The sequence below is a fragment of the Pelophylax lessonae genome (genome assembly GCF_965119305.1).
Source record: "Pelophylax lessonae genome assembly, chromosome: 12".
Lineage (NCBI taxonomy): Eukaryota > Metazoa > Chordata > Amphibia > Anura > Ranidae > Pelophylax > Pelophylax lessonae.
The window spans coordinates 99,397,455-99,413,833 of record NC_138779.1 but is presented as its reverse complement, the minus strand read 5'-3'; the positions used below and the strand labels follow the sequence as shown (position 1 = coordinate 99,413,833).

General features: G+C 43.7%; 1 protein-coding gene across 4 annotated transcripts in view; it reads right to left on the bottom strand.

The window, feature by feature from the left end:
- Positions 1–16,379, bottom strand: part of LOC309568640 (serine/threonine-protein kinase BRSK2-like) — a 496,199-nt gene that overhangs the window by 134,079 nt on the left and 345,741 nt on the right. For all 4 annotated transcript variants that reach the window (XM_082274362.1, XM_082274364.1, XM_082274365.1 and 1 more), the window contains one exon: positions 2,751–2,891. In XM_082274362.1, coding sequence (XP_082130488.1) covers positions 2,751–2,891 — 141 coding nt within the window. The remainder of the gene's footprint in view (positions 1–2,750; positions 2,892–16,379) is intronic.

Genomic DNA, 16,379 nt, shown 5'->3' with positions numbered 1-16,379 from the left:
GGTGTTAGCAGCAGTCAATCGCGTTTGTATAATCAAACAACCACTGAATCCATATCCCATAGATCCATGGAAAGAAGCTCCAACAGTATAGGTGCACAAAAATAAAAGGAATCATTGCGCAAGCATCGCTTTCATCTGTTTATTGAAATCAGAATAAAAATAAGGTACTCTCAATGAATTTAAAAAAGAAAGCAGAGTCCCATACAAATGGTAACTGTAGTTTGTTTCAAACCAATGACATGGCCGAGCTCAAGCTGTGCATCTGCGTCACGTGGCTAAGCTCCTTTTGACGCGTTTTATCATAATTGACGTCAACAGGGGTGTCAATTACGACGAAACGCGTCAGAAGGTGCTTAGTCACGTGACGCAGATGCACAGCTTGAGGTTGGCCTTGCCATTGGTTTGAAACAAACTACAGTTACCATTTCTTTGGGACTCTGCTTGCTGTTTTAAATTCATTGTGAGTACCTTATTTTTATTCTGATTTCAATAAACTGATTAAAGCGATGCTTGCACAATGATTGCTTTTATTTTTGTGTACCTATACTGTTGGAGCTTCTTTCCATGTATCTAAGGGATATGGATTCAGTGATCGTTCGATTATACAAGCGTGATTGACTGCTGCTAACCCCAGCAGTCATTTGGATCTGGTAAAAGTCAGTGTGCATCTTCATCTTGGTGGTGGATCCATCCTTTTTTCACACATATATATGTTCTGCTTCACCGGAGCGCTGCTTTATTGTATGATCGATTTGTTCACCATCTGTTACCAATAGGATTTTTGGCTAGCTGCTCGGGGCTGTTAATTCGCATGGCATATTACATTGTATCTAATTATTTTCCAGAGAAGCCTTAGCCTGAAATAGGGACATTTGGCACCATTACAGTTCAGCGCAATTTTTGATTGTTTTTTATTATCCACGTGTGTTTGCTCAATTCTCTGGTACACTGGTTAGGCCCCGCCTACATATGTATTTCAGCCATATCTTGCAAATTTTTTTTTTTACTGTAACAAATAAATTAAATATCAACACTTATTACAACCTATTACCTGTGTCATGACAGGTTAAGGCCCCTTTCACACTTGTACGACCTCAAAGTCACGCGACTTTGATGCAACTTCAAGCAATGCCTGTGTAATCTTTAGGTCTTTGGAAACATCAAAGTCAGACCAAAGTATTGCAGGGACTACTTTGAAGTCGCTGCAACCTGAAATCTCATAGATATAAATGGTACTCATTGGAAATTATGGGGTACGACTTGTCATGCGACTTTGCAGTCCCATGTTGCAGGACAAGTCACACAAGTGTGAAAGGGGCCAAAATGTGGATTTTCATCCAAGCAAGTATTCACCTAGAGAATGTATGATGCAGCTAGACTGAAAATCCATGCTTGAGCCATCACAGTTATTAAAGGAGGGGGGAAAGATCTTTACACTAGAGTCCCACAAGGTGAAAGCCCAATACTACTCCATGAAATGTGGAGAACAAATGTTTATATTTTGCTGATAAATAATATATTATGATAACTATAGTGGCAGCTGACCTCGTTCACTCACACAAAACAGTCACTTATGCAGGACAAGTATGTGCTAAAGTGTATGCATGGCCTAAATTTATTTTTAAGATTTGGATAGGGTATAGAATGTATAGGACCCCTTATCTGGTTTTATGGTGGTCTATGTCCCTGATGGTAAGATTCATCCTCAATATTTGTCCCAGTGACATACAGTATAGGTACACTTCACTTTAAGTGAAGTCTGAGCAAAATCAGAATTCCTGATCAAAATGCTAATTCCAGGTAAGTGACTTAAGAAATATTGAAACAATTAGATGACAGCCAGGCAACTAGCATTTTTGAAGGAGAACTCAACAATGGCCACCTCCTTCTTTTGCTCAACACAGGTTTTCTTTCAAGGTCTGTTCATACCACTGCTCAGTGGTAACTCTGCAGAGCCATTCATTTTGATTAGAACCCCAAAGTGCCTTCACAGTGCATTTGAATTGCAGCAAATTATGACACAATGTAACGCACTACCGTGCGTTGCAGTGCGGTGCTATACAAACAAATGCAGCGGATGCCATTTTAGATCTATTGTGATATAGTACAGTGGTTCTCAAATCCGGTCCTCGGGACCCACTAACAGGCCAGATTTTAAGTATTACCTTGGGGGATGCAGACTAGAATACTGCAATCACTGAGAAGCAAATGAGATCACCTGTGATGTAATTTAGTTATCTTGCAAACCTGGCCTGTTGGTGGGTCCCGAGGACCGGATTTGAGAACCACTGATATAGTACATTAGGCTGATGATTTAAATTAATGGACTGCCTTAACACAGCGTACTTTAATACATGTTAACATGTATGCCTTAAATGAACCCCCAGAGGACTCTTGCCTTTGTGTGAATCGGCCTGGCTGCAAAAATAATAATAAAAATAATAATTAATCATGATTCGAAAACCGAGATCCGTTTCTACAGTATGTCCTCTGGTCCAGTTTTTGCAATATTTTGTTCATACAGCATCCCAAGTTCACTTTAATTCTGTCACTGTCTTTTTGCACCTCAGCTTGACTTGATTTTGAATATTTCTTTCAGCTGCTTGCTTCCTTATAACTCTGACAAAACTCTTTTCCTTCCTTCCTATATCCCTCAGCTTATATTCCTGGGCTATGAAAGTGAAAAGCAGTAACCTTTGTCAAGCGTTGTGTACGTCAATGCTCATAGAGAAGCAAAAAGTCTGACTCACCATATGGAGTAGCTGTGACAGAAATCTAGAGCAGATATGATTTGTCGAAAGAATTTTCGAGCCTCCTTTGGAGTTAGTCGCCCCTTTTTAACCAGATAGTCAAAAAGCTCTCCACCGGATACATGTTCAAGCACCAAGTATCTGAAAGAACAATAGGAAAAGAAAATGATAATTTCTTAGGGCTGAAATGAGAAATCTTTATTTTGTATTTTTCATTCAAAAACTTTATTTTTTTCAACCATATTTTAAAATGTACAGTACATTATTTAATTCATCAATGTCCCCTAAAATGACATAGCTGCTTAAGACAAAGGGCAGGCCCAAATAATAAGATAGTAGCATCAGGATTGCTGGATATCTGATGAACTCCAAATTTTCAGTGAAAAATAAACAAATTTTTAGTGGACACAACATAATCTCCAAATTTTCCAGGAAATAAAAAAGTAAAAGGTGTACCAAAAAAAAAAAAAAAAAAGATTTGGTAAAATATTGTGGGCTTGTGAAACAGTGAAGGCTAGGATATCCAAAACTGTAAGTAGGGAACACATTGAAAACCCATACAGCTCATCATTTTCAAGTTAAACCCAAAAGAAGGAGCTAAAATTGTCCTTATATCTCTGGCGTGCATGGGGATGCCTACTCAACACAAGTGTCCAGGCGCATATACCACCACCTAGAGAATGCAGTCTGCATTGGTCGCTGCTATTCCAAACTCATAGACCAATGAGATAAAAAGAAGAACACAAATGGGAAACGTGCTGTAACATATCAGAGCCATAAAACCAATCTTGAATGAGTAAAAACATGTCTATTTATTTAAACAATCTAAGGCATAGAGTGGACTGGAAAATATATTGTGCAGCGTTGCTTACTCAAGTCTGTTATCTGGAGGTGGATGCCACATTAGTGACCAGATGATGCTGGAATGATAGCTGGCTGGGGACAGGCTGGGCTGTCAGATGGAGTGCATACAGCAGGGCTCCAGTCGATACAGCGGGGCTCCAGTCCATACAGCGGGGCTTTCAGAACGTGGCCTCTTCTTCAGGTCGTAAAGTGCCCTTTATCACTTTATGACCTGAAGAAGGGGCCACACCCTGAAACAGGGTGTAGCTGCTTGCTTGTGTTCCTGTCCTAAGCTCCTTTGGCTTCAGTCTGCCTCAAATCATGCACCAATCCCAGGGCTTCCGCCAGTTTGTGACATCACTTCTGGGCAACGGGGGCAAGGGTCCCCCGTGTGGAACGACTGTCATTTCAAGGCTCCCCGCTCACTCTCATCCATGCTGGTGTCCCTGGCTGGCTCCTCCACTGCTGCAGGATCCCTTACCTTGGTTCCCTCCATCCATTTAGTGGGACAGCAGCCAACCCCCCCCCCCCCCCCCGTTCTGTCATTCTCCTGCATGATCACAGCAGGAGCACCTACCTATATGTGATTTTGCGCAGCTGGGGCGCCTTGCCGCAGTATATATGCGGTGGGCTGTCTGGAAGTGGTTAATATGTTTTGGCTGCAATGCATTTGTATTCAATGGTAATAGGTCTAAGTTGAACAGCAGAAGTAGCAGCCACAATAATATAAAAACTATGGAAAGTTTACTTTTACCACACTGCACTGTCTTAAACATTTAATAAAAGGTCAACACAGAGTGCACAAAAAACACTTCAAAACCTTCCCTGAACCCCATCCCATCCCTGTATTCACAATTATTCTCAAATTATAAACTGTGTTTGGTAGAAATTGACTAGCATCAGGGCAGTACATACATGCATGCATGCATACATACAGGAAACACATGATTCTGTACCACAAAGCTTATTGGAAGCAGAACCTCAGTAAGACAAGTTGACAGTCAAAGGTCTGCATTCCTCCTCTTCATTCCCCTTTTTCTCTGTACCCACCTCACTCCACATTCACAACATTCTCCTGATGCATCTGCCAGAATATTTGTGGCATCTAATGCAAGGAGGGAAGTCTCACAAAGGGTTTCAAAAACATAGGATATGCCATGTCAAGCAGGGAAGAGGGCTATGAGGGCCACACTGAGAAGGGCCAAATGAAGTCTTGAATCTCTGCAGAATTACCTGACGCTGACAGCGCAGTCACCGACAATATATCCCCTCCTACTCACTCTGTCCTCATCCTTTGACATTTTGGAATGAGAAGACCCAGCACCCTAGAACATATGCAATGTCCAAGGCTGCCATACTGCTACTGATACTAGCATCAGACACCTCTCCTGACCGATTCTGGATCTCCAGCACTGTAAAGGTACCACACAATAATTTCAGGGGGGAAAGCTATGCACATAGACTGCCTGCCCCTGCACAATGCACATGTCAGTAGCAAACAGAAGGGCGCAAATCTATGGCAACCTATTAAGACATTGCAGCAGTGTAAAATTTTAAGTACCAAGGTTTGGCCCACTTTTCTAGCAACCAAGAGCCCAGGCTGGGGCTTTATAGAAAGAAATAACATAACACTGAGGATACAGCAGGTTAAAATTTTTCTAAAGCAGCTCATTTTTAATCAGGGATAATTGTCCAAAATATACTAGAGACAAAGAGTATGGACAGGTGTCTTAAATGTACCCTTGCACTTCAATTCAAAGAACTGAATCATAGTTTGTTAAAGTAAACCCAACCACTAAACTCTCATATATGCTTTAGCAGCTGGTGATATTGGTAAAAAGGTCCTTGCCTGGAAACCTTTTGTTATTGGGTGAAAGTATTCCCAGAATTTCCTGCCTGTAAATCACCCTGTCACATATTCTCCCAAAGTAAAAACAAGCTTCTGAGCTGATGCACATTGCACAGCTGTATTACACTTTTTTAGGCCGGGCTTATACTTCCCACGGCCACGGCTCGCAGTAGAGGGTTCGGTGAGTCCCTGTTCTCCATTTCAGGTGCGAATTAAGTCCAAATTTTTGCCTGAATTCAGAAACTCGCATCCAATTCACATAAGTGTAAACCCGCCCTAAGGAGATTTTAAATACATTTTCAGCCAACAAAATTAGGAAAAACGCCTTGTGAAAAACACATGCAGGTTGCTATGGCTGTAGTGCATGTGACCAGGAACAAACTGTGAAAAAAGTCAATTATAACCAACAAAAACTAAGCAATATGCCCTGTGAAAGACACATGCAACCTACTGTGGGTGTAGTGCATGTGGACAGGGACAGACTGTAAAGAAGCTGAACATCAGCTGCATCAAGATGTAAAAACAATTCCCTCCTCCACCCTTAAGTTTCTCAAGATATACTGCATTTTCTACCTAAGGGATGTTCTGTAAGGGATTATATCTACTTGAAGAGTCTATCCTGTACCTTCAAGCCCTACACTAATCTATCCACAAGAACTATATCAGCAGTACTTTCTATGCTTTTCCCATCACAGTTAATTACAGTACATTGTCAGTATGGTTGCTGGGAACCCAACCTTCGATAGTGAGGAGGCTGGCTCGCCCAGACACCCCTTTATGAGCCTTTCTAAACCATCTCCCAAAAAGTTCAAAGGCCAGAAGGTGCAATATTGCTAGCTGGTTTCAATGACCACAAAACTGTGCATGAACCCTGAATGGGCTGGTATCACTTCAGACTCATGATGGGCCCAAATCTCATTTGTAATATGGGGGATGAAGGCCTGATCTAACTAGCGAATGAGTATTTATAAATAAGTATAAATAAGTACTTGCTAAAAGATACCTGGTGATCCGACTGTCAATACAGTAGCTTACTTTGGCACACTTCTATTGCCCATTACCAGCATTTTTTTTTATCAAACAATCAAACATGTAGTGCATTTATTGGTACAATAACAGAATTTCAGACCTCGTCACTGACTAAACCTGAAGTAACAATCTTCCAGGACAAATATTATAGTTGTAAATAGGTGACAATTGTTAGCTGTGTTGGCTGTATCTTTTAAAAGTGACTTTATTATTCTGGCTGGGCCTTAGCATTTTGTAGTGTGAAATCAGCTTAGCTTTTTCAGTATTTTAATAACCTTATGCCTTAATAAGATAAAACATATTTATGAGCATTACTGACCTTGAATGATTAAGATGCTTTAAGGGCTTAACATGAGACTTCTTCAGTATATGGAAGAAAATGGTAATCTATTTAACATAAGAGGGGGCATGTATCATTTATAATCCACATATTACTCAATGTGAAAGGATGCCCAAACAATTAGATTGACCTCATTAAACAGCGGAGCCCTTTTGACCTGACACCTTTTCATAGATTCTACATTGAGGATGGTGGTGCTAATGGATCTTTCCTCTAATATGTGAAAGAAGAATGAATCATGCCAACTTGCCTTCATCAAAAAGACATTTTAATTAAAGAAAAAAATATGGCTGGTGAGAGGGACAGAATAATGCATCTTAAATTGCCCATTCTGGACTATGAATAAAGGAGAACAATTAATCGTTTGTACTGGTCATTTAAAGTATTAAAAAAAAAAACTATTTTTTATAACAATTAGGAAAAACTTGTTGCCTTGTTCAAATCTTTCAGGTTTTTCCAGAGGCACTGGCTTTATATATATATATATATATATATATATATATATATATATATATATATATATATATATATATATACATATATATATATATATATAAATTTAAACATTAATTATAGCAAACTATCCAATTATTTTACCCTAGGAAAATCTTTTTTGGTAAATAGTTTACTGCCACTAACAGAGATTAGTGCCATTTTTCAGCAGCCTACCAGAAATTTCAGTCTTTGGCAGAATTGTGGAAAAGGATGAAGCATCAATCCATTGCAACCTATTAGTCTCTACTAACCCTGGAGAAAGGAAGCCTATAGAAAATGTGTGCTGCCAATCAGTGATGCCCTAGCAGAAACAGTACATAACCATTATGGTAACCCAGATATATTACCAATCCATGATAATTTAGTGAAAAAAGTATACTAACTATCTATGATAATCTAACATACAAAGTATATTACTAATCCATGGCAGCTAAGCAATAAAATATATTACCAGATCATGACAGCCTAGCAAAAAACAATATGCTACCAAACTATAATCACCTAGCAGAAAAAGGATACTAAATGAGAGCTAAGCAGAAAATATATTACCAATATATGATATCCATGCAGAAAATATGTACTACGTATCAATGATAGCCTAGCAGAAAAAGCTTTCTACCAATCTATTAAAGCCCAGTAGAAAAAGTGAAATATCAAGCCGTGATAGGCTGGCAGAAAAAGTATACTGCCAGTCCAGTAGCCATAAGGGTGAAAGTATAGAATCAATCCTTAAAATCCTAGTAGAAAAAGGAAGTGCCTCTGTGGCAGCCCAACAAAAAATATTTTATTTATAAATTAGCCACAGTATCTAACCATAGAATCTAATATAATAAAGTCCAAGTGTCTCTGCGTCCAGTCCCTGTGTCCGTGGGATTGCGCTACTACGCATGTGCCCCACGGACAGCTGTTGGGACTTGGTGCGCAGAGACTTTGGTCGGCCGGGCAAGAGAATGACGTCAGGGAAGAGGGTTAGTAGGCGTGCCCAGTAAAGCGATGGGCGTGATCGGTGGCGCGGAGGGCGTATCAGTACAGCGGTGGGCAAGATCAGTTTATCGGTGGGCGTTATCAGTGGAGCCGCGGGCATATCAGTGGAGTGAGGGGCATGTCCTGAGGGGTATAAATTGCAGAGCGGCGGGCGGAGCGCGGCAATTCTCGGTAAGCAGCAGGAGAGAGAAGATCACTCTACACACAGCGCTGTGCTCCGGAGCCGGCTACAGCCATTATCCAGAGGAACTACAACTCCCAGTAATCTGCCTGTATGAGGGACTACAACTCCCAACATACACTGTAATAATGGGGTCCCAGTCTGGAAAACTGAACTACAAATCCCAGCATGGAGTGTTCTATACTACAAATCACAGCATGGAGTGTTCTATAGATGGTTATATATATATATATGTATATATATATGTGTGTATATATGTATATGTGTATATGTATATATATATATATATATATATATATATATATGTGTACACACATATATATATATATATATATATATATATATATATATATATATATATATACACACACACACACACGTTATATATATACACACACACACATATACACACACACACACACACACACACACACACACATATATATATATATATATATATATATATATATATATATATATATACATATAAAGTACAAGTGTCTCTGCGTCCAGTCCCTGTGTCCATGGGATCGCGCTACTGCGCATGTGCCCCACGGACAGCCGTTGGCACTTGGAGTGCAGAGACTTCGGGCGGCCGGGCGAAACTGTTGAAGCGGTGGGTGTGCGCGGGCATGCACTCCCGTGGACTTACTGCTAAGCAGCAGCGGCAGCGGCCGTTACAAGTGGCGGCGGGCGAGCGATGTCACGCGAGAGCCGCTCGGTCAGCTCTGCGCGTGTCCCCGATGTTGCTAGGGCAGCAGGGACGCTATGCACAGAGCTGGCTACGTCATGTGGCTCTCGCGTTGTTAGAAAAAAGAATGAGATAAGCTCAGTCAGCTAGGGCAACAGGGACGCAGAGCTGACAGAGGCTCTCGCTTAACTGGAACAAGTCTGTTTTTACAAATGTTTGACCACATATGTTCTAGTGCCCATTAATTTAACGGGCTTAATGTCTAGTAATTTAATAAACCTGTGAAAAGGTTTTGTTTCTAATCAACCCTCTCCCTCAGTATGCCAGTGCTATGTTGGTTCCAACCAGGAAAATAAACATAGGTCTTACCACATTGATTACTGTTGCTTTGCTTTGTATAACCTGCACTATTCGATCATGATAAAGCAAGGTGCTCATCATTATTTATGGTGTCAGGCGCTGGACTGATAAGCAAGTGAAATAAATAAAAATGATGATATTGATGACAGTGTTGATAAGTAACGCTATAATAATCAATGTCTATTTATAAATATTGTATATGATTATTTTGCTGTTTTTTTCACCTAGTATTTACCAGTTCACCATTTATATAATCTCACTGCAGTAACATGTGCTTCATAGCAGTGCACGGTAGTGCACTTTACATCCCTTGCTTCATTGCAATGGTATTCATTGTGAATAACACCCCAATGCACCTGTTTTGGAACACTTATCATGTATCCATCACTTGAACTCGTTTTCATTATAAATGTATTAATAATATCTTGCTCATATCTAGTGACCAATTACAATCTACAATTTGTTATTTTTATGTATGTAAATGGTATATTCAAGTTTACCAGTATATTGAGGCTAATTGGTTTAGTCCTTAGATAGACTCCACCCTTCTTCAAGTTGCCATAGTCAGCTATCAGCCTTCATAGTGGGCATAAGGCTTAGTGGACTATTTTCTCTTTACACTTCAAAAGACTGGTGAGCAGCCAATGTACTGCACTTTAACAAGTAAAATAACTTTGGATTAAACTGCCATGCCTTATTCCAGAGTTAAGCTGTTTTGTGAGCGTGCTTATTCAGCAGGAGACCATACTGGCTTGATGGACTGAGGTCTAAAGGAGGTATGTCAATGCATAGAGTGGTGCCTGAGACAAAAAAGCACCTTAAAATGCACATATTTGATTTACTTGCAGTCGACACAAATTACACAGCTTCATAGCTTTACAACATAGGCAACTTATGGGTAGACAAATAAAATTTGCCTGCGGGTTCACCTTTTTATTATAAATAGCCCTTGCTGCGTTGCACACTATCATGTTATATTTAAATCCTTAATTTATTTAAAAAGACACTAAACTCAGATCATGAACACTGTGAACCAACATGTAGCAAAAACGCATTCGACAGGTAGAGATACCTGCGATATGGATTATCCCCAGTGAATCAAGCAATCGCTGAAACATGTTAAGACGTTCTCACACTAGTGTTTCAGTATAGCCTGCGCTCATTATAGATGTATCACTTGTACAGGGATACATCAGATTGTCATTATATAGCTCTCTTTCGACCTCTCAGTAAAGAGAATACTCATTATAAAGCTTTCATGCTAGCCCTTCACTCAATAACACTCTTGTTACCCATCTCTGGAAAACCTTCTGACTTTCAATGTGCTTGTTAGTCTTCAGTCTTCAATGATCTCACAATCTTCAGTATATTTCAAAGTTCTCCTAAAGCTGTTGACTTGTGTGCGAGGTTCATTATCAGAGTTCAATGCACCCTTAATAACAGGCTCAGAGTGCCTCAGGACAAAATTTTAATGCATTATAAACTCATTTAGTGAAATTCAGTATGTCAGTAGTCAGCTATTAAAGAGATAGCCTGTACTATATTCCTTTCCCTTCTCCCCTAGAAATCAGGCCCTTGTTAAGTCAGTAGCATAAATAAACTTGTTCTATAGGCAACATATCTATTATGGGAATGTGCTACTGTGATATCTATTATGGGAATGTGCTACTACTAGGTTTTGTGGTGCAGAAGCAGAGGTTGCAAAGTTTGCAGCTGCAATTGGGCCCTCGCTCCATTGGGTCTCCCTTTGGCATCCGACATTGGATGAGTTAATCAAAGGGCTCACAGGCGGGAAGAGTACTGTTCTTCCTCAATCCGCCAAGGGCAAGTCACCGGGGGCCTTATTTCACAGCCCACAGGCAGCCCTTTTGTGCCTCTGGCATGCAGGAGAAAGGATCTAAGCCATTCCGGTCTTCTGGAGACTCCAAGAAGACATGGTCGGGTAAGCCGAGAACAGGCAAATCCAGACCCTCAGACAAATCCCTATCTGCATAAAGGGATGCCCTCACCAGTGGTGGGATTCAAAAATTTTAGTAACCAGTTCCGACTTTCCCAGCAGAATGACCAGCGTGCCCCCTTTCAATGCACAGTGACCAGCATGACCCACTTTCAATGCACAGTGACCAGCATGCCCCACTTTCAATGCACAGTGACCAGCGTGCCCCCCTTTCAATGCACAGTGACCAGCGTGCCCCCTTTCAATGCAGAGAGACCAGCGTGCCCCCTTTCAATGCAGAGAGACCAGTGTGCCCCCTTTCAATGCACAGTGACCAGCATGCCCCACTTTCAATGCACAGTGACCAGCGCTGCGTACCCCCCTTTCAAGGCACAGTGACCAGCGTGCCCCCCTTTCAATACACAGTGACCAGCGTGCCCCCCTTTCAATGCAGAGAGACCAGCATGCCCCCCTTTCAATGCACAATGACCACAGCATTGCCCCCAATCATTGCAGAGTGCCACAGCATTGCCCCCAATCATTGCAGAGTGCCACAGCATTGCCCCCATTCATTGCAGAGTGCCCACAGCATTGTCCCCAATCATTGCAGAGTGCCCACAGCATTGCCCCCAATCATTGCAGAGTGCCCACAGCATTGCCCCCAATCATTGCAGAGTGCTCACAGCATTGCCCCCAATCATTGCAGAGTGCCACAGCATGGCCCCCAATCATTGCAGAGTGCCACAGCATTGCCCCCAATCATTGCAGAGCGCCACAGCATTGCCCCCAATAATTGCAGAGCGCCACAGCATTGCCCCCTTTCAATGCAGAGAGACCAGCGTGCCCCCTTTCAATGCACAGTGACCAGCATGCCCCACTTTCAATGCACAGTGACCAGCGCTGCGTACCCCCCTTTCAAGGCACAGTGACCAGCGTGCCCCCCTTTCAATACACAGTGACCAGCGTGCCCCCCTTTCAATGCAGAGAGACCAGCATGCCCCCCTTTCAATGCACAATGACCACAGCATTGCCCCCAATCATTGCAGAGTGCCACAGCATTGCCCCCAATCATTGCAGAGTGCCACAGCATTGCCCCCATTCATTGCAGAGTGCCCACAGCATTGTCCCCAATCATTGCAGAGTGCCCACAGCATTGCCCCCAATCATTGCAGAGTGCCCACAGCATTGCCCCCAATCATTGCAGAGTGCTCACAGCATTGCCCCCAATCATTGCAGAGTGCCACAGCATGGCCCCCAATCATTGCAGAGTGCCACAGCATTGCCCCCAATCATTGCAGAGCGCCACAGCATTGCCCCCAATAATTGCAGAGCGCCACAGCATTGCCCCCTTTCAATGCAGAGAGACCAGCGTGCCCCCTTTCAATGCAGAGAGACCAGCGTGCCCCCTTTCAATGCACAGTGACCAGCATGCCCCACTTTCAATGCACAGTGACCAGCGCTGCGTACCCCCCTTTCAAGGCACAGTGACCAGCCTGCCCCCCTTTCAATACACAGTGACCAGCGTGCCCCCCTTTCAATGCAGAGAGACCAGCATGCCCCCCTTTCAATGCACAGTGACCACAGCATTGCCCCCAATCATTGCAGAGTGCCACAGCATTGCCCCCAATCATTGCAGAGTGCCACAGCATTGCCCCCATTCATTGCAGAGTGCCCACAGCATTGTCCCCAATCATTGCAGAGTGCCCACAGCATTGCCCCCAATCATTGCAAAGTGCCCACAGCATTGCCCCCAATCATTGCAGAGTGCCTACAGCATTGCCCCCAATCATTGCAGAGTGTCACAGCATTGCCCCCAATCATTGCAGTGTGCCCCAGCATTGCGCCCAATCATTGCAGAGTGCCACAGCATTGCCCCCAATCATTGCAGAGTGCCACAGCATTGCCCCCAAGCATTGCAGAGTGCCACAGCATTGCCCCCAATCATTGCAGAGTGTCACAGCATTGCCCCAATCATTGCAGAGTGCCACAGCATTGCCCCCAATGATCATTGCAGAGTGCCACGGCATTGCCCCAATCATTGCAGAGTGCCCACAGCATTGCCCCCAATCATTGCAGAGTGCCCACAGCATTGCCCCCAATCATTGCAGAGTGCTCACAGCATTGCCCCCAATCATTGCAGAGTGCCACAGCATTGCCCCCAATGATCATTGCAGAGTGCCACAGCATTGCCCCCAATCATTGCAGAGTGCCACAGCATTGCCCCCAATCATTGCAGAGCGCCACAGCATTGCCCCCAATAATTGCAGAGCGCCACAGCATTGCCCCCAATCATTGCAGAGCGCCACAGCATTGCCCCCAATGATCATTGCAGAGTGCCCACAGCATTACCCGGAATCATTGCAGAGTGCCCACAACATTGCCCCGAATCATTGCAGAGTGCCAGCGTTCCCCCCGCGAGACCCGTTTACTTACCTCACGGACGGTCATGACGGCAGCTTCTCTTCAGTCCCGGCTCCCCACGTCTCCTCAGTCCTCCCGCCTCCTCAGCCAATGGCACGGCGGTTGCCTTTTGGCCAATCAGGAAGCGGGATGACCCGCTCCCTGATTGGCCAGGAGGAGCCATGGGTCCATGAACTGATTTAATCGAGTTACAAGATCGAATTCCGGTCTCATCTATCGGACAGGTTCTTCCCGTCCAATCTACACCTATCTCCAGACCGGTTAAGGAATCTACGAGAGGCGGTACAAGATCTGTTGTCACAAAGGGTGATTGTGCCAGTTCCTTCTCGGGAATGCTTTCAGGGGTTATATTCAATCCTGTTCACTGTGCCCAGGAAAGAATGCAAAGTATGCCAATCCTGGACCTCAAGGCTTTGAACCGCTTTGTGTGGTTACAGAAGTTTCGAATGGAGTTCATTCACACGGTAGTGGCATCTCTACACCAAGGAGACATTTTAGCCTCCATAGATATCAAGGACACTTATCTACACATCCCTATTTATGCTGGACACCAGCGTTTTCTTGGCTTTGCTATAGGAGAGGAGCATTATCAATTTGTGGTATTACACTTTGGTCTCGCCTCTGCCCCCAGGGTCTTCACCAAAGTGTTGGCTCCAGTATTGACATTACTACCCAGCAAGAGTTGGGTTGGAACATCAATTTTAAAAAATCTGCCCTGGTACCATCCTTAAAATTGGATTATCTGGGCCTGACTCTGGACTCTGCTTCAGGGAGGTTTTTTCTTCCCCCGGACAAACTGCAAAAGTTGCAGGGGGGCGATTCATCTGCTGTTAGCCAGAAATCTGTCTTCTCTGTGGACTTGCATGTGAGTCTTGGGTCTGATGGTGTCAACCTTCGAGGCAGTTCCGTTTTCTCAGTTCCACAGGAGACCCTTATAAAGGGAGATTCTTGTCAAATGGAACAGATATACACAATCTTTGGACACTATGATTTGTTTCAGTCACAATACAAAGTCTGCTCTTCTATGGTGGTTTCACTCGTTAGCACAACACCAGGGAAAGTTCTTCCCCCCACTGTATTGGACTGCGGTAGCCACAGACACCAGCCTGTCCGGCTGGGGTGGAGTGCTGGGGAAGCTGTGTGTCCAGGGGTTCTGGACAGTAGAAGAGTCCAGAATTCCGATCAATATTCTGGAACTCAGAGTGATAAAGCTTTGCTTGAGTCACTGGACAAATCATTTAGAAGGTTGTCTAGTCTGGATTCAATGGGACAATGCCATGATCGTGGCTTACATCAATCATCAAGGGAACACCAAGAGGGCCTGGGAGGTGGCAGAAATCCTGAAATGGGCAGAAAAGTTTGTTCCAGCTCTTTCTGCAGTGCACATTCCAGGTGTGGAAAACTGGCAGGTGGATTGCCTAAATCATTAGGCGTTGGATCAGGGGGAATGGTCTCTGCACCCGGTGGTGTTGCACCTCCTGTGTGTCTGGTGAGGGACTACTGACCTTGACCTGTTAGCTTCTCGACTCAACAATAAGGTTCAGAGGTTTGTAGCCAGGTCACGGGATCCTCTGGCCAATGCCACAGACACACTGGGGACTCCTTGGGGTCAATATCAGCTGATCTATGTGTTCCCTCCGCTAAAACGCCTGCCGTGGCTTCTGCGCAAAATAGAGGTGGAAGGGATTCCAGGCATTCTGGTGGCCTTGCTGGTCTTGGTATGCAGATCTGGTAAGGTTGGTTGCCGATGCTCCTTGGAGACTTCCTCTCAGGGAAGATCTGCTGTCTCAAGGGCCGATCTTCCATCCTGCTTTACAGTTGCTGGCTTTACCGGCTTGGCTGTTGAAAGCCAGGTGTTGAAGGATCAAGGTCTGTCTGACTCAGTAATTCTGACACTGTTGAAGGCCAGAAAGTCTACTTCTAGGAAGATCTATCATCGTATGTGGAAATCGTACATCTCATGGTGCAAATCGCTGAAGGTGCATCCTCGCCTTTTTTCGGTGGCTAGGATTTTGACCTTTCTTCAAAATGGGGTGGAACAGCGGTTGGCTTTGGGCTCTATCAAAGGCCAAGTGTCAGCTTTGGCTGTGTTTTTCCAATGACCTTTGGCTACGTATGCCTTGATTTGTAAATTGATACAAGGTGTTAGCCATATGGTTCCTCCAAGGCGATCCCCATTACCTCCATGGGATCTCAATTTGGTATTGTCTGTTCTTCAAAAACCTCCTTTTGAGAATATTAGGGAGATTCCTCTACTTACACTGTCTCAGAAGGTTGCCTTTTGGTGGCTATTACTTCTACCCACAGAGTATCTGAATTGGCGGCGCTATTCTGCCATTCACCTTATCTGGTGGTCCACAGAGATAAAGTGGTACTTCGACCTAACCAGTCGTTTCTTCCTAAGGTGGTCTCTAATTTCCAACAGAATGAAGACATTGTGCTGCCTTCACTCTGTACTAGGCCCAAGCATCCGAAGGAATTTGCTTTGCATTCTTTGGAT